The 23367-nt window shown below is 48.3% G+C and overlaps 1 protein-coding gene across 1 annotated transcript; it reads left to right on the top strand.

Annotated features, from left to right (window-relative positions):
• The first annotated feature begins 2862 nt into the window (after positions 1 to 2862).
• Positions 2863 to 21545, top strand: LOC308524536 (CD59 glycoprotein-like). The gene is made up of 4 exons (XM_081099058.1): positions 2863 to 3061; positions 8098 to 8176; positions 13710 to 13811; positions 19927 to 21545. The coding sequence occupies exons 2-4, from the start codon at positions 8110 to 8112 to the stop codon at positions 20124 to 20126; spliced, it is 369 nt and encodes a 122-aa protein (XP_080955184.1). The 5' UTR covers positions 2863 to 3061; positions 8098 to 8109; the 3' UTR covers positions 20127 to 21545.
• The last annotated feature ends 1822 nt before the right edge of the window (positions 21546 to 23367 follow it).

The following is a 23367-nucleotide window of genomic DNA, read 5'->3' as shown; positions in this document are numbered from 1 at the left end:
CCCTCTTTCCATTTTTCCCAGGAACAGCTCTTTTGTAGAGAAAACTGTAGGAAGAGGGAGGTGTGTAGACAGGGTGAAGCAGCTGCTATCAGAGACCATGAAGTCAAACTTACCCTTTCATACTGGCACATGTCAAAATGTTCTGAAATGGAGTGAGTAGTTTTTCCTGTTTATTTTTTTAGAGCATTATCTGGTTGCTAAATCCTATTATGCCTATCCTTTTCTTTTTAATCAACCCACTGATTTTTTAAATTTTATTTTTATTGTTGACACTCACAGATGTCTATCCTCCCACCCCCCCTTGCCCACTTCCACCCAGCCCCCACCCCCCCATTCCTTCTGTCCATCACCACACTATTGTCTGTGTCTTCACGTTCTGCATGTATGTTCTTTGGCTAATCCCTTTACCTTCTTTCATCCAGTCCCCTCACCCCCACCCCTCGGACAGCTGTCAGTCTGTTTCATGTAGCCATGCCTCTGTTTCTATTTTGTTTGTCAGTTCATTTTGTTCACGAGATTCCAAATACAAGTGAGATCATGTATTTTTAAACTTTCCCGATAAAGCAAGAATTTAAAACTAGTTAGTGTTGGGAGTTAGAGCTGGCCCCTGGATCCCTTGCCCTGTGTATGTTTCCTTTTTCTGGATGATCTTTCAGTTCCCAGAGTACTCACAATGCCCAAGTCTCCCCTGCAACTCCACCAATCCTTGCTTCTCAATGCTCTAGGCTTGCTTATCCTCTCATCAAATTCACATTCTCTTAGTATGTTGAATGAATGACCTCTAGTTCATACGAAGGTATTAATAACAAGCTCAGCTTTTTTATTTCATTGGCAAAAACATGTCTTCACACATAAATGGGACCTAATAGTTGGTCAGACTTTTGATGAAGCCATCTTTATCTCTGGCTCTGGGTTCGCTTGAGAACACCTATCCATTTGTGTAATGCTTCAAGCATCAGGTTGAAATGGGTACCTAACAGCTTAAACAGCTTAGGGGATTTTTCCTCTGGTGACAAGGCCGAGGTAACAATCCAGGGCTGATATGGCCTAATGGTGTCAGCATTCCAGATTCCTTCCAGTTTTCTGTTCTGCCACCCTTAGCACACGGCTAATCTTGAAGGTCATCTCATGGTTGCAAAATTGAAGCTGCAGTTATAGTGTGTTCCAGGAAGGATGATAAGAAAAAAATTTTTTTAAAAATATCAAACATAAGATTAGAGAGGTAAAGCAGCCATGTCTCCAGCACGATAGCTAGAGAAGGGGCGGGGGATGCAGGAATTAACAGAGGCAGCATAGAGACCCAGTTGTAATGGCCCAAGTAAGGCTCCCTGAAGGTCTGACTTAGGGCAGTCAGGAATAGTGGAGAGGCTGTGAAACTGAGATAACTAAATGGTGAAATAGACTGGAGTTAATAAGATGCCAGGGAGTAGGAGAAATCAAAGTTGATTCCCAGCTTTCTGGCTTCATTTACTGGGGCAGCGGTTCTCAACCTGTGGGTCACGACCCCTTTGGCGGTCGAACGACCCTTTCACAGGGGTCGCCTAAGACCATCCTGCATATCAGATATTTACATGACGATTCATAACAGTAGCAACATTACAGTTATGAAGTTGCAACGAAAATAATTTTATGGTTGGGTCACAACATGAGGAACTGTGTTTAAAGGGCCAGAAGGTTGAGAACCACTGTGGGGAGTGGGGGGGTCAGAGAACATTGGAACATTGGAAATGAGTTCAGATTTGGACACATTTTGAGTTCAAGATGGCTGTGCTGCATGTAGGTGGAGATGTCCAGTGGTCAGCTGGATATGAATATGAAGATGGAGAGAGTGGTCAGGACTGGAGAATAAATAGCAACCATCTGCACACAAAGTGGACGCACTATAGCAGTGGTTCTCAACCTTCTGGCCCTTTAAGTACAGTTCCTCATGTGACCCAACCATAAAATTATTTTCGTTGCTACTTCATAACTGTAATGTTGCTACTGTTATGAATCGTCATGTAAATATCTATATGCAGGATGGTCTTAGGCGACCCCTGTGAAAGGGTCGTTCGACCACCAAAGGGGTCGCGACCCACAGGTTGAAAACCGCTGAAATAGATTGTGTGCATAGTGGGAAAGAATCGCAGACTAAAAGGTCAAAGAACTGGAAACAAAAATCCGGAGAGATTGGCATCTCAGAATCCCGCGAGAGTTTCCAAGAGGGAACAGCTGATAGAATGCATATGAGAATGCATCTGAAAGAGCTTTGTAAACAAGCTCTCATTGGAAATGCATGTTCAGCTGGTTTAAGCAGGTGCCAAATGAAGCTCCCTTCCTCTAAGCCATCAGGGGATCATGGCAGGAGGAACACGTCACGATCAATTACGATTTGCCCTGCTTGAGTTTTACCTTGGCCTTCCCCTTCCGAGTCAGCATAAGCAGCCCTGAGATGCAATAGTTCCTTACCCTGATCCTCAGAGAGTGTCTCGTGGTCGCCAACCGCGGTCAATCACTTGGGAGAAAGACTTGTACTATTGGCCTTTTGTTCTCCACTCGCCGCCCCGCCCCCACCCCCCGCCCCCCGCCCCATACCACTCTCTCATTGATTTCAAAGAGGAAGGGAGAGGGAGAGAACCATTGATGGGCTGCCTCCTGCATGCCCCCTGTGGGAGATCGAGCCGCAAGCCGGGCCCATGCCCTGACCAGAATCCATCCGTGACCTTCTTGTTCATAGGTCAGGTTCAACCGCCCAGCCACGCCAGCCAGGGCCAATGCAAGCTTTTAAACCCGTAACAGAGTTTTATCTTAATCTAGCCCTGGCCTTGCGTCTTTTCTGAACCTAAGCCGGTGGCTGCCCAGGGTACCCGGGCCGCCTGCGGTGCCCCCAGGGGCCGGCAGCCTGCAGCCTGCGCCTGTTGCGTTAGTAACCGGGACTCCCGGACTGGGGCGGCTGGGCGGGGCCGGAGCCTGAGGGGGCGGGGCCAGCGCGAGGGGCAGAGTCCCGGGCGCCCGGGTATAAAGGCGGCCGTTCGGCACGCACTGCGCGGCGCTGGAAGCGGGACCCTGGACGCGCTGTAAGGTAAGGCCTGGCGGCGACGAGCCGCGCGCGGAGCTCGGCGGGCACGCGCGCCCCCGGGCAGCTGGGCCCGGGCCGCCCCCCGCCCCAAGCAGGCCGTGCCTCTCCCGGCCCCCTTTGCAGACCTCCGCGCCTTGGGGACGGCCCCCGCTTTTTCCCCAAACCCCGGGGCCGGTGTCCTCCCGAGGCCCTGCCCTTCCCCCACCGGAGGCGCCTGGTTGCACGCTGTAAGCTCCCCAGAGAGCCTGGAAGAACCCCGGCTTTCCCTGTTGACCACAGAGAACAAGGGGGGGGGGGGCGCAGGCACTCTTCCCGAAACTCTTCCCCAAATTCCGCGGGCCGTGCCCTCCATCCCCTCGGGAATATTCTCCTCGAACCCTGACCACGGAAGGGAAGCCCTTGCAGTTTAGGGAAAAGAAATTGAGCCTTGAAAGGAGGTTAACGCCGTTCCTAAATGGCCACCGACATTCTGCTGTTAACGTACAGGGTCTCCATTTTGAACTTTAACAAACCGGGCAGTGCTGAAAACCAGGCATTTTAAGTCCAAGTTTGGTGTGAGGTTTTGTTTTGTTCTTTTTTTTTTTAACGTTATTTTTATTGTTGACACTGTTACCCATGGAGGTTTTGTCTTCCTGGGCCGGCTGGGGCTGCGCTCTAAATAGAATCTGACAGCCGACTGTTAAATGTTCAGTCGTGATGTGAATGGTTGTGAAGGAGAAGCGGGCTCTTTAGGACATTGGAAAATGTGCCTACTCACATGTTCCATTTCTCTGACACGTAGGAGCCTTTTGATGAAAAATAATGGCTCCTCCGCTGGCCACGCCCCCGCCCCGGCGCCGGGCTCGCTCTGCCCGAGGGGGGTTGGCGACTCCAGGTCTGCAGCGCCAGTGCGGGCTCCGGGCCCCCTGGCCAGGTCCATGGCCCAGGCTCCTGGCCCAGGTTCCGACAAGGTCCATGGCCAGGGCTAGAGCTAGATGAAGACCTTTAAGAAAAAATTTTAATTGCTTGTTTGAGAAACGTGGATTTGTTGTTCCCCTTACACCTGCTTTGGTTGATTCTTGTCTGTGCCCTGAATGAGAGTCAACCCTCAACCCTTTAAAACCTAGGAAAGTTTATGGTGTCCTTCGATTTGTTATTAGGAAACAAACAAACAAAAAGAAACTGCAAGGCTTAGATTTCCCCGTGTGTTGTTCTTTTACTATTATATTAAAATGTATTTCAAAAGTTTTTTGTGCACCTGCCAGCCTCACACTGGGCCCTGCTGTTTACTGGTTGGATAATCCTGAGTGAACTACGTACTGTTCTTTTCTGATCAGTAAAACCACAGAGCTTACTTTATTAGGTGTTACAAGGACTAAATGAGATAATTCATGGAAAGGGCTCAGTTTGGCCCCTGATATGTGGGGACCAAATGTGGCTGTTCATAGTTCAGTTCCCCATGTTCCCCACTGGGGACAGCTTACTCCCGTTCTCCACGGCGGGTGGGCACCCAGAGGGAGGTGGCAGTGTTCCCCAAAATGTGGGGAAATGTATGACCCCCAAAGCAGACAGGAAGTTGCCTTACTGTGGACCAAACATGCTTGAGATTTGTGGCTTCTGTATTTTCAAAGTAGAAACAGGAGATGCTGAACTTTCTTGTAAGAAACATCCCATTAGGCTGAGTGGCTTGGAAGATAAAAGCCCAAATAGAATGGATTTTAGGAGAAGGCAGTGGTTATCTACTGGAATTCATCTTCAACAGCTCCCAAGTACAACCTCTTAAAAGGATCACATTAAAAATCCTGGGCCAGCTCCTAAACCGCAGCCAGACAGTCACAAACCAACCCAAGCCCAGAGGTGCTTGAGTTTTTCTAAAGAAGATGATGTTTTTTGCCTGCCCCCCATAGCTTCATTAAGTGATTGACTCCACGAAATATCTTCATTAAATAGCTGGCTCTGCAGTTATAATCTAGAGAGCAGGGCCATGAGTAGACTCTGGAAAGTCCTGGAACACATTTCCGAGAAGGCCCTGGTAACAGAAGCTTCAGGTTTGTGTGGTTTAGGGAGGTCGGGGGTGGTTGACTCTGGCAGTAGGACCTCAGAGTGTGAGGGGCTGCTCAATCTGATGTGGGTTTTTAAAAATATATATATTTTATTGATTTTTTACAGAGAGGAAGGGAGAGCAATAGAGAGATAGAAACATCAATGAGAGAGAAACATCAATCAGCTTCCTCCTGCACACTCCCCACTGGGGATGTGCCCGCAACCAAGGTACATGCTCTTGACCGGAATCGAACCCGGGACCGTTGAGTCCCTAGGCCGATGCTCTATCCACTGAACCAAACAGGTTAGGGCAATCTGATGTGGCTTTTTGTTTGTCTCTCCCTACTGATGTGGCAAACCTCCAAGCCCTTGACACTGCTAGTCACCAGGTAATGTTAATAAGTTATTAGTTACCAGACCCTGGTGAATAGAAGTGTGATCCACCCAACTGTAGCTTTGCAAATCATCTGTTGCCTTGGGACAGGTAACTTCATCCCCCAGGGCCTCCATTAATGAACTATAAAGTAAGAACATTGGGTTTTATCTTTGAGGACTCATCTAGTCTTAAAGTTCATCAGCTTTTGAGGCCCCAGGCTCCCAGGAACAGTAACTGTACTCTTGGGCATCTGTGAGTCTCTTCCCTGGCGGTCTCCGTCTAGCAAGCGTATCTCGGAAGCTGAATTCACAAGAAGTCTCCCCACTAGAGAGTAACTGTGGTGAAGCACTCACACCTGGTCTTAAACACTGTCCTACCATGTACCAGTTTTGAGGTGAGTGCATTAGTTTAAAATTGGGGCTGAAAGAGATCACTGCACACTTAGCAGCTTGACACACCAGTGTGACTCTTACAGTTTGTAAATAAGAGCCTCACCAGGTTCAAGTCAAGGTGTTGGCGGGGCTGTGTTCCTTTCTGGAGGCTTTTTGGGAGAATCTGGTTCCTTCTTTCTACTTAGCACAATTACAGTCCTTGTGGTTGGAGGACTGAAGTCCCATTTCCTGGCTGAGTGTCAGTTGAGGACAGTTCTTAGCTTTCATAGGCCTCCTGTTTGCCTCAGCTGTGGCCCCCTTCTTCTTTCTTAAGAATCAGTAGGAGGTGAACTCTATCTCACTCTGAAGCTCTTGCCTCTTCTGTTTTCCCGTATCTCTGAGACTGCTGCCTTCCTCTTCCTCTTAAATGTAGTCACCCAGCTTATTTTATGCATTAGAATCATAGGAGGTGACATACGGGAGAACCCATGAGATTCATTGGTGGTAGATTAGGGAGGTGAGAGAAAGCAAAGCTGATTTACCTTGGTGGGTTGAGGATGGTTAATAATTAACATTTACAACACATAGGGATGGTATTCAGGGAACAAAATAACAATGAGGAATGGTTCTGTGGCTTCATGCTCTGGTGTGTGCCCTAAAGGGTGCCCTAAAGGGTCTGGCAAAGGAGAATACTCCAAATTCCAAAGCTGTGTTATCTTAGATACAAAAAAAAAAAAAATACCCACAAAAACACAAAACAACAAAAAACAAGATAGGTTCCTTAAGGTAAAGACTAACCTTTGACAAGGAAGCTGTAGGCCTATGACATGACTACCTGCCATGACCTGCTTTTAATTAGGAATTTTTATGTTCAGACCATCCTGTATGGTTACTTCAGTTTCTGAGTTTGTAGGGCCTGCCACGCAGGACTCCACAAGCTTGTCAGGTTTAGTACGTGGGCCCCTTTTTTCCACAGACAATTAAAAATCTCCGTGTGTCTTGACTTCTTAGCAGACAAAAGAGGGTTTAAGGCATTCCAGCCCTCCCTCCTGTCCCCTGATGCCCACTGCTAACATCTAGGCATGAATGTAGTGTGTGGACTAGTCATCAAAGTTACCTGAGTAGGAAATAGGCCTCTGTCATCCACCTTCAGCATAGTCAGCTTTTAGTGGAGAATACCAACAGCATGTTGCCAGTCGGTTACTGAAATTCCCAGGGCAAACAGGATTAGGAAAGATGGGAAAGAGGATGAGAACAGGCTGTGTATGTGGCCAGCAGCACATTCCCAGGAAGATCCGCCAGTCACAGCCAGACAACGGGAGGTGGAGACAATCCATTTTTTAAAAATAACCCAATAGGAGACAGTAAGACCTAGGCTAGGGGTGGGGAGACTATTAACCCCATAGTCCTCAGCCAGTGAGGAACCGGGAAGGACTCTCACACACTAGGGATAAATTGCCTGTGATCCCTGCTGCTCTGGTGTGCCTGCTCAACCAGACACCCAAGACTGCATTAAAGGTCTCATTTTCACCGGACTTCATGCCTCTAAGTCCGTTATTTGAATTGGGACAGGTGAGCATTTCTCACACCTGGAACTCCGTTTACTTCCCCAGAGTGAAGAAGGAGGTGTTCCCATTACGCTTGCTAAAGTGGGGAGCGGAAGCTTCCAGCATGCTGAGCTGTTGCCTCCTGTTCTGCTCCCGGGTACATGGTGGTGCCCTCCAGAGTCACTCGTTTGGTTGATGCCCTTAGAGGCATGGCCTGGAGAAGTGGCCTTCACTAGGCTCCGGCGCAGCCAACAGCACTGGGTGGAATGACAGCAGAGCAGGGATTGCAGTTGCTGCATTAAGTACTTTCCTCACATTCTCAGTTGACTGAACAACCTCCATGGGGAGAGCAGTGCTGTTCCCACTGCTTGGAGAAAGGGTCCAAAGCTATTATAGGTTAGAGCTGGGGTGGGGCCCGGGCATCCTGACTCTGGGCCCTGTGTGCTGTGACTCCCCATGGCTGCCCCTCTCACCAGGATCGACAGCCTTTCTTTAGTAAGCTGAGGTCTTAGGGCAGGAGAGGGGACCAAGTGCTACCCCCTCTGAGAGCATCCTTTGCTTCGTGACACCCCACCTGGTAGATTCCCTGTGTTTTCTTGGCCTGCTAGCTCCTTCCCCATGTTCCTGAAGCCCCCAGACCTTTAATTCCCGGTTTCTGAGATAACCAGTCAGTAGTCAGTCATATGTTGGTTCATGACGATTCTTTGTGTGTCTTCCTTCCAGATTCTGTAGACAATGGGAAGCAAAGGAGGGTTCACCCTGCTCGGGCTCTTGATCATCCTTTCTGTCCTCTATGATTCAGGTGAGTGGTCCGGAGGGACATGGATCTCGACCATCTGGGCCCCCTTGGCCACACGCTTCCTTTTCCTTAGGCCCCAGAAGACTGAGCTGATGCTACTGGCCTCAGCCTGGCTTTGGTGGCTTTGCCTTCCAGTGTTACAGGTCCAGGGCTGTGTGACAACTCCTTCCTGTGTTACAGGCTTGCCCCCAGCAGAGTGCCTTCCCAGGTTACAGCCATTCTGGGTTACAGAGCTGCTTCTGGGGGTGGGGGTGGGGCGGAAGGGATACACTCAGCAGCTTAAGTTTCTCCCTCTCATCACAAGCTGCTGGGACACCAGTGGACCCATCTTTAGAGAGCTGTGCTCTGTCCTTCTGCCCTGACCTTTATGCACCGTGATGAGGATGGTGCTCATAGTAACAGCAGTAGCAGCTAATGCTTCTAGCATTTCTGTGCCAATCACTGTTCTGAACACTTCACAGGTATTTACTTATTTAATCCTCACGCCAACCCTATGGAGTAGGTACTGTTTTTATCGCCATTTTACAACTGACAATACTGGGGCCCAGAGAGATTAAATAGCTTGTAAACTATCCCACAGAAGTGGCATAGCCCGAATTTGAACCCAAACAGCTTGGCACCAGACCATCTGCTCTTAACTCCTTCATCGCCTGGCCACCCCTCCCTGGCTCCTGGAGGTATTGGTGTGTTTCTGAGTCTTAGCCTCTGTAACACTAGGAACACCAGTGTGACTTGCTTTTTGTCATCATAAGGACCAAGTTTTTCATTTTCTGCCTGTGTCATACTGGTACCGCCAGTTTTGTGGGGGGAGGTGACAGAGAAGGAAATAGTGCAGTGAGCAAAAGGAAAAAGGTATCTGCCATGTTGGAGCATGGCTTACATATTAGTCGCTCTAGTGGCTACCATATATTGAATGCCTATAGCGTAGTAGGGACTGTGCCACGCCCACTCTCATTGCATCCTTCCAGCCATCCCGTGAGGGGTTAGTGCTGTTAAACCCATTTTATAGTTGAGGAAGCTGAAGCAAAGAAGAAACCAGCCCAAGGACACATTTGAATGTGCTCTCCCTTTGGGGTGGGGTTGGGGGGAGGAGGGCGGAGAGACAGGGGAGAGAAGTGATGACTCCTCCCCTTACCACCTCCCTCCCCACCTCTGCTGATTCTAGCCAGGGTGGGTTGTAATGTGGCTCACCTCCATTACAACACTACATTACTGTCTGGATTCTTCTAGCCAGTGTATTTTCTGTAGTTAGAATAACCTGGTCATGCCCCTTCCAGAGTTCTGTTTATGGCACAGGCCTGGATCTGGGGCCGTCAGCTGTTCTGAGACAGGCCCCTCATCCGAGACTCAGCATCTGGAGCAGATCCTTCTACCCAGGCTTAGCAGTGAAAAGATCCAACAGTCAACCGCTGTCTTATTGCTGGTCCCTGACCTGGGTCTCCCCCGTAATTTGTGCCATTTTCTTCTCTTTCCCACTCAGGATGATTAGAAGAATGACGTGGTTAGACCAAGCTCTGGTTTCAGAACTGGCAGCCGTGGCTTGAGGCCAGCTCGCCCACTTAGTAGCTGTGTGAACTTGGGCAAGTTGGTTAACGCCTTAGTCTTAGCTTCCCCTGGAAAACATGGTGATGGAGGTCACGGAGCCCTCCTCTTCTAACAGACTGAGCTTCACACGTGGGTGCCCAGATATGTGAACACTGAACCAGTGTGTCAGCTCTGAGCACTTCTACCCACTGAGGTCCCAGACGTGAGCTTCCGTTCCTCTGTCTCAAGGATAGTCAAGAAGGCCAATGAACTCTAGCTCTAGCCAGGAGAAAATTCGAGGCCATGGGCAACCAAAGAGCCAGGCTAGAACAATCCCTCCCTCTTCCGTTCTCTCCGCTCCTGCGTGAGCACACATCAGGAGCAGAGAAGGGAAGAGCAAAACTGCCTCTTGTCCCTTCTCATGGCGGCTCCCCTGTCACACAGGCATGACAAGCAGTTCCCGGGGGAAGAGGCAGAGTGGGATAACGGAGGCCTGCCCCAGGCATGGCAGACTCGCCTTACCTGGCAGAAGGCCAAGGGGAGGAAGCAGGTCATCGTCTCTAATTAGAAGAGGGTGTGTCCGCATGAAACAGGAGCATCGTCTTGCAACACTTCTCTGCCTCTCCCCATGACAGATGTGCAGTAGGACCTATCTTGTTCTTGTCAGCGTTGATATAAAATGGAGAAGGAAAAAATAATCCAGCAAAACCTGAGTCTAGCTAGCAAAGAGGAACCCTAAGAACATGAACAGGAGCAGAATTGATTTTCACATCAGAGAACCAAAGGCAATTTGCATCCGATGTAGCCGGTTCTTGTGTTCAGTGTCACTGCTAATGTCTGGTTGCCCCAACTACCTGGGCTTAAGGTGTGCGGCTGCTGTCTCTTCCTGGATTATGTGGGCTTCTGGCGATGGGTCAGCCACTGAGCAGGGAGCAGCTTCAGTGAGGGCACCTTACCCAGAGGTTGTCATCTCTGCAGAAGCCAGAGAGAAAATAGTTGAGGTTTTGCAGGCCAAGAGACAAATTCAAGGATATTCTGTAGGCTTTTATATAAATAACTAAGGGCCCGGTGCACGAAAGTCGTGCACTGGGTGTGTGTGTGGGGGGTGGGGGGGAGTGTCCCTCAGCCCAGCCTGCCCCCTCTCACATACTGGGAGCCCTCAGGCGTTGAACCCCATCACCCTCCAATCGCAGGATTGGCCCCTTGCCCAGGCCTGACGCCTCTGACAGAGGCGTCAGGCCTGGGCAGGGGACCCCCAGACCCCTCCGATTGCTGGCTCTGCCCCTTGCCCAGGCCTGATGCCTCGGCCAGAGGCGTAGACCCCCATCACCCTCCGATCGCCTGATCGGCCCCTTGCCCAGGCCTGACGCCTCCACCAGAGGTGTCAGGCTTGGACAGGGGACCCCCATCTCCCCCCGATCACTGGCTCTGGCCCCCACCCAGGCCTGAGGCCTCTGGCCCAGGAATCATGCCTGGACAGGGGACCCCCATCTCCCTCTGATCGCTTGCTCCAACCCCCGCCCAAGCCTGACGCCTCTGACCCAGGCTTCAGGCCTGGGCAAGGGGAGCATCATATCCCCCCAATCCCTGGCTCCGCCCCCCACCCAGGCCTGATGCCTCGGCCAGAGGAGTTGACCCTCATCACCCTCCGATAACCAATCACCGGATCGGCCCCTTGACCAGGCCTGAGGCCTCCGGCAGAGGTGTCAGGCCCGGGCAGGGGACCCCCAGCTCCCCGCGGTTGCAGGCTCCGCCCCTGCCCAGGCCTAACGCCTCTGGCCTAGGCGTCCGGCCCAGGCAGCGGGGACCCGCAGCTGCAGCGGCCCCGTGATCGTGGGCTTTGCTTTAGGCCCAGGCAAGGGACACCTAGTTCCCGGGACTGCCAGCTTTGACCGTGCCCAGCTCCCATCACTGGCTCCACCCCTACTTCCTGCTATCACTGGCCAGGGCGGCAAAGGCGCCTGATTCTCTGATCATGGCTGGGGGGCAGGGCAAAGGCGGCCCCAGGGCCACCTTTGCCCTGCCCCCCAACTCTTAGCTCCCCCCTGGGATTCTGATCACTGTCAGTGGCAGGGAGCTTCTTCCTGCTTTCCCTTTCGCCTCCCTGCATTGTGCCTACATATGCAAATTAACCGCCATCTTGTTGGCAGTTAACTGCCAATCTTAGTTGGCAGTTAACTGCCAATCTTAGTTGGCAGTTAATTTGCATATAGCCCTGATTAGCCAATGAAAAGGGTATCGCCGTACGCCAATTACCATTTTTCTCTTTTATTAGTGTAGATGAGAGAAAACAAATACAGATTTTCAATTGACAAAATTTGAAATGTTACAATTGAGTACAGTTATTTGTAATACAGACCTACTAATGGGAAGAATGGAATTCTTTTTGGGAGAAGAACATTTTGCTTACTTGGGTTTCAGAAATTTGTGTTCCCTCTTGTCCAATTGGTCGCAAGTATTCATCTGTTAGTGCTGACCTGTAATGAGATGTTCCGTAGTTCATCTTTGAAAATGTCTTTTCACACAGGGAGCTACCACCAAATACTGACTATTAATCCATGAGAATGTGATTTCATAGAGCATATTTGTTGCTGGGAAGGCATTTATGGAATTTTGTTAACTTATTCAATTTCCAGTTGAAATGGTTAATTAGGACAGTTATATGGATTTTTAAATACAGAAATTTCCTTTGCACTTGCATCAGCGTCCAAAGACTATTGCTAGAATTGTAGTTTTGTCAGCAGGGGACAAGGGGATCTCTGCACCCTCAGTTCTTGTCTTGCTTATGGGGAATAATTCAAACAAGAGACAACAACAGCCAAAGCAGACGAGGATTTATTTGTAGGAAAGCGATACACTCAGAGAGGACCTGAGCAGGCAATTTAGCTGGCTGAGACCAAACACACACACACACACACACACACACACACACACACTAATAAAAGAGAAACATGCAAATTGGTGTCACTCCACTATTCCCACCAGCCAATCAGACCGACTATGCAAATTACTCAACTAAGATGGCAGTTAATTCGCATACACAGGCATGGAGCAAAGACTGAAGATGACTGAAGGTAGCGGCGGCCACGGAGCTGGAGCTAGCAGGAGGTTTGGGTTGCTCCTGGCGACGGAGGAAGCCAAGCTTCCAGCCAGCCCTGGGCTCCGCTCGAGGAGCTGGGGGGAAAAAAAAGGTGGGCTAGGAGCAGCTGAAACGGAGAAGCCAAGCCTCGCTGCTGCGGCCAGACAAAAGGCCTGGGTCCTGGGTGCCGGAGGAAAACCAGTGCCAGCAGCCAGGGGAAGGAAGGCCTATTGTGCAGTGGCTTCTCTCTGGCCCCAGCTTTGTCTGGAAGGACATCCGAATGAGGTCCAAAAGAATGTCCGGTCTAATTAGCATATTACCCTTTTATTATTATAGATCTTTAAGCTGTAAGGCTCCTTCATCTAGGTTGGGAGTGGGGAACCTTTTTTATGGCGAGGGCCATCTGGATATTTATAACATCATTTGCTTAATATAATTCACTTAATATAAATTTATGTTGCTGTGAAAGAAGCTCCTAGATGTATTGAATTTTGAGTCTCACCTGTGGTTGCCTTGGCAGGGCCGGACCACATGTGGCCTGCAGGCCAGGCGTTCCCCATCCCTGATCTAGATCTACGCCACCGTTTAGCTCCCCTGGTGGAGGGGCTCTGAATCTCTCCAGCTCACATAGGCGCTTGCTGCCTCCATTGTCTATTTTCAGTTTGTTACATCTCTTATTTCCTCTATGTCCCAGCTTAGAGGTCCGCCCAGAGGTCAGCTGCCTCTCCCAGCCTCTTCCAGCTTATATCTTTCTCTCTGCCTACTCTTAACAGTCTGAGCTTGGAGAAATTTACCTGCTGCAAGTGTGTGTGGGAAAGGAAGCATGCTGGCCTCTGCCCCGTGGTCATGGAGATGGTGGGCTTCCTCCTGCAGCCAGGAGGGCAAGTGAGTGCTGGTCTACCAGATTCTGACGGCTCTTCTTCCTGATTCTAGGTCATAGCCTGCGGTGCTACAACTGTCCCAACGCTGTTGGTGCGTGCACTGTCACCACCAACTGTAGCGCTAATGAGGATGCATGTCTCTATGCCAAAACCGGTAAGAGCCTCCCCCTTCTCTCTTTCCTAGGGGTAATGGGATGATGGAAACCTGGAAAAAATATTGGGCTACTCTATCCTCATTAGATTTGTATTCAACAAGTAATAGGTACCATTTAATAGCATCAGCTACATGTAGCACTAAGCATATTTTATATGTTTTTAATTGAATGCTTCTCACCTACCACTCAGGGTAATGTTTTGTATTCTCAGTTCTTAAATGAGGAAACAGAGGCTCAGATTAAGCAACAGACTAAGGACAAGTAACCAACTCAGAATTTGAATGTGGGGATCCGTCTATTCCAATGCTTATTCTCTTAACAGCAATGCTGGCTGCCTTCCCGTCTTTTAAGAGCCTCCCGGGTGTCAGAGTCTGAGCAAGTGTCTAGGGATGCAAAGATGAGGAAAGGAGATAAAATTATGGCAGAGGCCTGTTTATTAGCTGTCAGAAATGTGAAAGGGGAAAAGCGTTCCTGAGTGTGACAAAGGCAGGTGCCACCCAAGGTTTGTGGCCTCAGAGAGCAGGACACTCAGGGAAACGGGGTTGGGGACTGCTAGGACTGCATTTCCCATATTGGTCAGGCTCTAGAAGCTCTATCTCCATAATCCTATTCAAACAGGATCTAGGAAGTGGTGGACAGAGGAAAGAAACAGCAAAGCCGTGCCCTCTTCTGTGCTTGGTGGATGTGGTTCTGGGTTGAATCTATGTGTGGAAATGATACTGGCCAGGAACGGCTATTTCTGGGTCTCCTTAGGTAACGTGCAAGGAAAAATCCCCCAGACTCACATCTCTAAGAGATAAAAATAAAAACGTCCTTCAAGGTTATATCTCTCTTTTACCCTCTGCCACAAACTCTTCACGGTGGGAACATCAAGGAATGTTGAACAGCTCCGGTAAACTCATGAAAACCTTGGGAGACCCGCAGGTTCAGAAACACCCCATAGAAAGGAAGGAAGATCAATTTCCCCAGAAAGGAGATATCCTTCAATAAGTAAGAACACATTAGAATTACCCTGTCTGAAAAACAGGCGTATCTGTTAATTTTTTTATTTTATTTTATTTTTTTACAGAGAGGAAGGGAGAGGGAGAGGGATAGCAAGTTAGAAACATCGATGAGAGAGAAACATCGATCAGCTGCCTCCTGCACACCCCCTACTGGGGATGTGCCCGCAACCAAGGTACATGCCCTTGACCGGAATCGAACCTGGAACCCTTCAGTCCACAGGCCGATTGCTCTATCCACTGAGCCAAGCCAGCCAGGGTGTATCTGTTAATTTTGATATAAATTCCTGGAATGCAGATCAAGTTTCAAGCCCCCTATACAAGGAACTTGATTCTTTAGAGGCACAGTTCCTTGGCCTCTGGAGTACCCTATCAATTCATTGTTAGCGTAGAAAGCATAGGAAGGCCTCCAGAGAGAGAGGGAGAACATAGTCACTCGCTTCACAAATATTCAGCACCAGTTGTATGTGAGCAGAGACCTGGTTCTTTCCTAACCTGCTACCAATAGGTTCTTTATAAAAGGTGTGTGTTTGATGGTAGAGGTGGACTAGAGCCAAAATATTTTTTCCAGCTCTCAAATTCCATTCATTGTTTCTTATCTCAATTATTAGGCTTTTATTTTAATTTTTTCCAATTTTATTAATGTAAAAATCGGGCATATTTAAGGTGTACAAGGTGCTGATTTGATGTCCATATACATCATGAAATGGTGACCACAAACAATCTAATTAACACATCCATCACCCCACATAGTTACCTCTGTTGTGTGATGGAGAACACTTAAGATCTATTCTCTTAACAAACTTCAAGTATACAATACAGTATTATTAACTATAGTCACCATGCTGCACACGGTCCTCAGGACTTACTCATCTTAGAATGACTTGTTAAGCTCTAAAAATGCTTGATGTCAACAATGAGGCACACTTTCCTGGAAAGGCCAGAGTCCAGGACACTGACTTCACCAAATGCTGGCAAGGATGTGGAGCAACAGCCACGCTCATCTACTAGTATTGCTGGTGAAAATGGAAAATGGTGCAGACAGTTCGGTAGTTTCTACAAAAAACTAAACATACTCTCACCATATGAGTCAAACATTGTGTTCCCTGATATTTCCCCAAACGAGGTGAAAACATGCATGCCCACCTTGACCTGCATACAGATGTTGGTAAGTTCTATGTGTAAGTGCCCAAACTTGGAGCAACCAAGATGGCTTCAGTAGGTGAATGAATAAATAAACGGGCCCATCCAGACAGTAGACTAAAAAGAAATGAGTGATCAAGCCATAAAAGGCATGAAGGGACCTGAAATGTATTTCACTACGTGAAAGAAGCCAACCTGAGAAGGCTACACCCCCGCATCATTCCGACAACAGGACATTTTAGAGAAGGTAAAACTAAGGGGACAGTAAGAAGTCAGTGGTTGCCAGCGGTTAGCTGAAAAAAGGGAGGGGTGATGAAGTAGAGCACAGAGTTTTAGGGCAATGAAACTGCCCTCTTTGATACTATAACAGTGGGTACATGTCACACATTTGTCAAACCCCTTAGAATGTACAAAATCCAGAGTGAACCCAAGTGTAAATTATGGACTCTGGGTGGTAATGATGAGCCCCTGTAGGTTCATCAGGTGGAAAAATGTACCAGTTTGGTGGGGGCTGTTCATTGTTTGGGAGGTTGTTTGTGGTGGGGGTGCCAGGGAGCTGTATGGGAACTCTACTTTCTGCTCAGTTTTGCTGTGAATCTAAAACTCCTCAAGGATGAATCTAGTTTTTTAAGAAGGATAATGTGAATCTTAATTATTTTCTTCTCATGAATGTAAGTACCCTTGCTTAAGCTAGACATCTTAAAATAGATATATTCTCTGAAACATCCTGAGACCCGGGTACACACTCCCACCTCTGTTTCCTGTGGTTCGCCCTGCTTGCGGGAAACTGTGCTTACTGGTGCCGCGTTTCAAAGCAAAACCCGGTTCACTGGTTGAGCTTTTAAAGAGAGAAGGCAGAGTGGCCTCTGCAAACGTCTCTAGAAGCAGAGTCCCGGGCCCAATGGCTTGACAGTTGGGCACATGTGAGTGACATCCACAGGCAGCACACGCTTCGTTCTCTAAAACCATCTTGCCCAGAAAGTAGCCCCGATTATTACAGAAATTAATCAGACAGAGGCCTCAGCTTCAGAAGGAGCCCTGAGAAGTGCGCTTCACAGGCAAGGCTCTGTAATTACAGAACAGAATGCCGTCCCCAGCCCTGGTCTCCATTTATTACAACTTCATACGTACTCGACCGGTGCGGCTCAGTGGTTGAGCGTTGACCTAGGAACCAGGAGGTCAGGGTTCGATTCCCAGTCAGGGCACATGTCCGGGTTGCAGGCTCGATCCCCAGTGTGGGGCATGCAGGTGGCAGCCAAGCAATGATTCTCTCTCATTGATGTTTGTTTCTATTTCCCTCTCCTCCCTTCCTCTCTGAAATCAATAAAAATATATATTTTAAAAAACAAAAACAAAAAGAAACAAAACAAAGTAAGGCAGATACTAACAGAGCATCTAAATTCCCCTCCAGCTCTGGAGACATCAGCCTGGGGAGGGCACACTGTCATAAACACCAGGCACTGCATTAGCGAAGGCGTTTAACTACTTTAGCCACCCCCACACCCCAGCTGTAAAATGGGAATGCCTATCTCCTGAGGTCAGCGAAGCACTTAGAAGTGAGAACGGGTATCATAGTGCTGTGCAGATTCTGTCTAGAGGAGAGGCAGGTACTGGGTGTTCATTGAAGCACTATTTACTGGCATCCTGGCCGGGTCCTGGAAGTTTAAACCCTGTACAAAAGTGTCTGACGACGGTGTCACGTGATCCTTGCCGTACCGGCCTGCTGAACACAGGCACCCTAGGACGGTTGTGCGCTGCTGCTTGGTGAAGGTAGGCTCAAGCCAAATCTTCAAAGAGAAGGTGTGCCAAGCAGAGCGAGAAAACCCCTAACATCCCAGTGACTTGGATGTAATCCACTTTTATTTGGGTGATTCTGGTCGTGGCTTTGGTGAGAGACGCACTCTCATAAGGTTGTTATGGAAATAAGATAATTCAAGTTAAGTGCTTGGCGCACTGCAGGACACTTAGTAAGTGGTTCATCGGTAGCAATTATTAATAAAATTACTCTCTGTTCTCCCCAAGCTGTTAGGCTTCCCTAATTAAAATCTGTTAGCTTTAATGCTTTCCCAGTTCCAGGGCCTGACTACTGTTCCGTAAAGCAGCATCCTCTAGTACAGTGTTAGAAGCATGCACTTAAATATCTATGATCAAGCACGTAGAGCCGTTGGAACACTCTGCCAGACTCTGCCACTTAAACTTCACTGTGGGTCTCAGAGGTTTTAAGCCGCCTGTGAAAAACAGCCAGGAAGGAGTTGGGTGGGGTGTAGTCTCAGTGAGTCACCAGGGTGGGGCAAGCGGAGCTTATCAGGATTTGGCACCTGCCTGCACCTCTGCAGACTGTGTGGCGAGAGTGCTCGACACAGGAACACTGGCAGCTGTCCCTGAAGCCACATAATTCAGTTTTCCCCTCTGTGTGCCCTGGTGCCTTTTGGGCTGCTGGCTCTTAGCTGTAGCTTAGGGTGAACGTTTGTGAATGAGTGAATCTGTGTGTGGGCCCTTTAAGAAGGTGCCTGGGTTTCCAGCAGCCCTCCATCTCACCAGATGGAATCCCCGCTGATTTTTACAGCCAGATGTGGTGGAGAGTCCTCTTCCCAGCACTGGTGCTCCAGGCTGGGGGACCTGGCGTGGGGCTGGGACCCCTCACCCCTCATGGGGGATCTTTGCAGCCAAGATATCCCTCCGGATTCTCAACTGCTGCATGTGGGTGTGAGTCCAGCCTGTTTCTCGACTCTGTCCTCCTATCAGTCTCAACGTGGCTTCTTCTTTATATCCTTAGTTACAAGAGCTCCATTCACTAGTCTTCAGATAGTTCTCCAGGGTGTTTGTTCTATAATTTAGTGGTTATTTTGATGTGTTCATGGGAAGAGGCAACCACAACATCATCTACTCCATCATCGAGACCGGAATTTCTCATTGTAGTTTTGATTTGTAATTTCCTGATGACTAATGATACTGAGCATCTTTTCCTGCGTTTATTGGCCATTTGTATATCTTCTTTGGAGAAATATCCACATCCTTTGCCCATTTTTAAATTGGATTATTTGTATTTTTATTGTTGAGTTGTGTTTTATGTATTCTGACTAGCCTCTTATGTCAGAGATATGATTTGCATACCTTTTACCCTCTTTTGTGTATTTTTTTAAATATATTTTTATTGATTTCAGAGAGGAAGGGAGAGGGAGAGAGTGATAGAAACATCCATGATGAGAGAGAATCACAGATCGCCGCCTCCTGTAGGCTGCACACTAGGGATCGAGCCCACAACCCGGGCATGTGCCCTTGACCGAAATCGAACCTGGGACCTTTTAGTCCGCAGGCCGGCGCTCTATCCACTGAGCCACACCGGCCAGGGTTTTGTGTATTTCTTGATAGCGTTCTTTGAAGCACAAACGTCCTTAATTTTGATGAAGTCCAATTTATCGATTTTCCTGCATATTTTTAAAACTCAGGCTCTTCCACACCAACACCTACGGGCGTATGTCATTACTGTCCGTATGAATATCATTGTGTGGAGCTCTACAGTAATTTTTTCAGACACTTCTTTTATTATTGGGCTGGTTTTAGAGTTTATTACTGTTACAGATAGTCCTGCAATGACCATGGGGAGGCATATATCTTAACCTTCTTTACAAGTAATGTCATAAAGTCTAGAAGTGAAATTGCTGGATCGGTGTGGGTGTGTATTTAAAAATCTTCATAAGTCTCTTAAAACATCAGTATGATTGCCTGTTGCCTCCCTTCCACACACAGTCCTGCTGGCTCTGACGAGACTTTGGTTTTAGGGGAAAGTTCCACTGAGAGCTGTATCGTCACTTAATTATTCCCCTTTGCAACCCAACGGGGATGCCCATTCTTGCCCACATGTCTCTACGGCCACAAGGTCAGTTCCCAGGAGTAGAATTGAGGCTCCAAGGCAGGTACGGAACTTGACCCACTTGCCTGCTTACCCTTGTGTGTGTTTCTCCCACAGAGACACGGACAGTCTACCGGTGTTATAGGTTTCAGAACTGCAAGTACGAAGACATCGCAAAAGAATACGGAGGGAGCCATCTAAAGTACGAATGCTGCCAGAAGGACCTGTGTAACAGGAGCGGGGCAACGAGCACAACGGGCACCATGGCTCTGCTGGTGGCTCCGCTGCTCACAGCATTCTGGAGACTTCTTATCTAAATCAATACCAGGAGAGAGTCTCCTAACTCCCTGCTTCTGTGTATTCCTTCTCTCCTTTGCTGCCACAAAAGCTTTCTATTTTCTTACTGGATCCTGTTGGGAGAGACCAAAACTAGCTTGAGCAACTTGGATAAGAGAGAGGGAGAGACCTGGAAAACCAGTCGTGTGTGCAGAGAAGGCCCCTCTGAGGGAAGACGTGTAGGAGTGAAGCATGTGCCATGACAGCTAGGTCAGTTCCGTGCTGCCTCCTGTGCTCGGTGCCGCAATAGCTTGACTAGATTCTCTGCAATCGCCAGCTGTGTCCCCGCTTGTTTCTTGGATGATCAGTGCTTTTGGGGGGCGGGGGTGATGGAGGAGAGGGGGTCTTTTCATCAGTGTCTCTCACAGGGGATGCTTTCATCCTCTCCTTCTATGGCCCCTGTGTTGCCACATAGGCATGAGGAATGTTCCAGATGTGGGCTGTCAGGGGCAACGGGATTCTAAGTGCAGAGTGATTGGAATGACGTATTCTCAGCTAGAAGGTGTCTGGCAGAGCAGGAGGTAAGCTTTCCAGGTGGCAAGGCATCGAAGCACCAGGCCTGCCCTTTAGAGAGGTTCCAGTGGCTGAAATCTGAATTTTCTTCTTTTCCTAAATTTTGTATGGGCTTTGCTGTCTTTCCCTAAAAACAACTTAAACACGTCAGTTAATGGTGTGTTAAAGCTATTCCCCTCCCTTTTCATTGGAATGATGACATATTTTCACTTTGTCACAGAGTTCAAGACTAAATATTTGGACATTCTTTGTGACAAGTGATTTACAGTATCGTGTTGCTTATTTTGAGTATTATCAGTGAGAAAACCCTCGTGTGTGTGTATTGGGAGAATGCAATGGGAAGATGTCACCTCGAACAGCAGCAGGCCCACAGCGAGGTTCTACCTGCTGACACAAAGCCTGTTGGCTGCTAGCTGCCGTGGCACAGATCATGCGATGTTCGTTTGTAAAGGCTGTTAGCGTCTTCACAAATGTCAAGACTGAGCAGCTCTACCAGTTTCCTAAAGAGAGACCCCTTTTCAGGAGGCAGAGGTTTGCCTTTTGTGTGTGGGGGGGTGCTGGTGAATAATTCTCAAGATCTGGTAGATTTAATAACATTTATATTCTTATAACCTTGTCTGCTTTTAACAGCATGGCCTGACTTGCCAATGAAAGTGAGATTTCTTGATTAACATTAAAAAAAAAAAGCCTTGATTATGTAATCTGTGTGATAAAGCAGGAATGAATGATGCCTTTTTGAAAATAAAATATAATCAAATGCATGCGTGTGGTCATTGGGCCCAGAAGGATAGCAGCATGTGCAACATGCCCAGTGACAAGAGAGGGCGTGGGCAGTGCCAGTTTTCTCCTGTTGATGCCACAGACAAATAAAGACTTCCTCATCCAAACCTGCATTCCCTTGGTGCTCTGTCCTCCCTGTTGGCTCAGTGTTTCTTCTTACATCATCTTCATTCTGTTCCAAGACAAAATAGTTGTGACTCTGTGCTTCACAGGACATTTTCTGCCTGAGGAAGTACTGACCATGCCACTAGCGTATAGGATTATTCACCATAAAACTTTTCTAAACTGAAGCTTCCTGTTTGTGCACACTTACATTATTTTGGAGTAAAATAAATGACCCCAGTACTGCTAGGTGGGTGTCTATGTGGGTCTCTTGTAGGTAAGGATGTCCTTTCTCCCAGCATCTATCTGGGTCCAGAGCCTGTGGGATGGATGGGGGCACAGCATGCACCCTGCAGAGGGTGGGTGCACTGATCTGGGGGTCAGGGTTCTGGGATTGTGGAGCGGCGAGCTTCTTTTCTGTGATGAGCTCTGCTAGGTGTGCTGCCATTCCCATCCTCGCTATTATTGGCTACATGCAAGTTAGCCAACGCCAGTATGTTGGGCCTATATATACAATTAGTGCTTATGCTGGCTCAACTCACCCCACTCAGTCTGGCAATGTATTTTACAGATATGTCAATATCAACCAACCTGGCCCTTGAATGTGTTGGTGTGATATGGTGCTGTGGCCAGAACTGAAGCCCAGCATTATAATTCATAAACTCGACTAGTATAGCTTAAAGGGGACCTGGCCCTGAATTCTTCAACAGGGAATGTCGTGGTCGCAACTGGAGGGCTTCCTGTGTGCCGGCCACTATTTGAAGCACTGTGTATACAACTTCATTTTGCTCCGTAACTGAATAGTATTGCCAATACCCAAATCCACCAGGGTTTACAAATCACCTATCTCTACTTATTTTACTGACTGGCACTGTGTGCCTGGGCAGCTGCCCAAGGAGTAAAGTCCATGTCATGCATAACTCCCTCAGACCTGTGTTGCTTGAACTGCTTTGAGAAAGTTTCTGTTCTTTGTACGTAAACATCACTGACCAAGATAACTACTAGAAGAGTTAACTGACAATTGCTACCTAAGCCACCCTTTTCCCTGAGCTATGGAAGAAGTTGGAAAAGCACTAATGATTGGAATGGAAATAACATATACATTGTGAGTAAAGCAGCTTTGAGATTTTTTAAAATTTAGATTTACAATAAGACCTCTCTACAATAGACCTTTACTTAAATGCAATCCATTTGCAGCACAGTGGTAAAGGGCCCCTTTTCACGCCCCTCTTACTGACTGGCTCTGAGGCCTTGCGCATGCTACCTCATCACTCCAACCCTCTCGTCATCAGTTGTAACAATGGGACCTGCCATAATGTCATTGGCTTTTTAGCCACGTGGCCTCTGCTCCCCCTCCCTTCTGATAACAGAACCGCAATCAGCTGCTGGGGAGTCGCTTCCACCTGGAAGTGCAGTCTTGAGGGGCTGTTTCATGAAGGGGGTCTGGCCGCCTCTAGCCAGAAGTTGGGCAGGGAGGGTCTCTCCTGCAATTTCAGTCTTGAGTGGAGTTAGACAAGGACTGAAAATCCTTTTTGGTTGAAGCCGTGAGTCTCCCAGGAAGGCTACAATGAACAGACAACTTAGAGAAGCTTAATCAGAGTCGGATTCTGTTGCATAAGAAGGTGGGCAGCTCCTGGCATTGGTTCAGCTGCTCAACACCATCTCGGTGGGTGGATGGCATCTTCTGGGTCTTTCCCTCATGGTCACAGAGTGAGCTCGGACTGCCAGGTCTAAGGCAGGAAGAGGAGAGGAAGGGGAAACTTCAGTTGTTTCTGTCCCTCTTACTAGGAAAGTAAAATTTTCCCAGAAAGCTGCCAGCATGTCTTC

The sequence above is a fragment of the Myotis nattereri genome (assembly GCF_964212035.1).
Source record: "Myotis nattereri genome assembly, chromosome: 9".
Taxonomy (NCBI): domain Eukaryota; kingdom Metazoa; phylum Chordata; class Mammalia; order Chiroptera; family Vespertilionidae; genus Myotis; species Myotis nattereri.
The sequence above is the reverse complement of the archived record's forward strand: the minus strand, read 5'-3'. Positions and strand labels throughout refer to the sequence as shown.

Bases quoted from the DNA above. Each gene is read 5' to 3' on its own strand.
- LOC308524536 (XM_081099058.1), top strand. From the start codon at position 8,110: ATGGGAAGCAAAGGAGGGTTCACCCTGCTCGGGCTCTTGATCATCCTT. The intron at 8,177-13,709 runs GTGAGTGGTCCG...TCCTGATTCTAG, and splicing joins TTCTGTCCTCTATGATTCAG to GTCATAGCCTGCGGTGCTAC. The intron at 13,812-19,926 runs GTAAGAGCCTCC...TTTCTCCCACAG, and splicing joins ATGTCTCTATGCCAAAACCG to AGACACGGACAGTCTACCGG.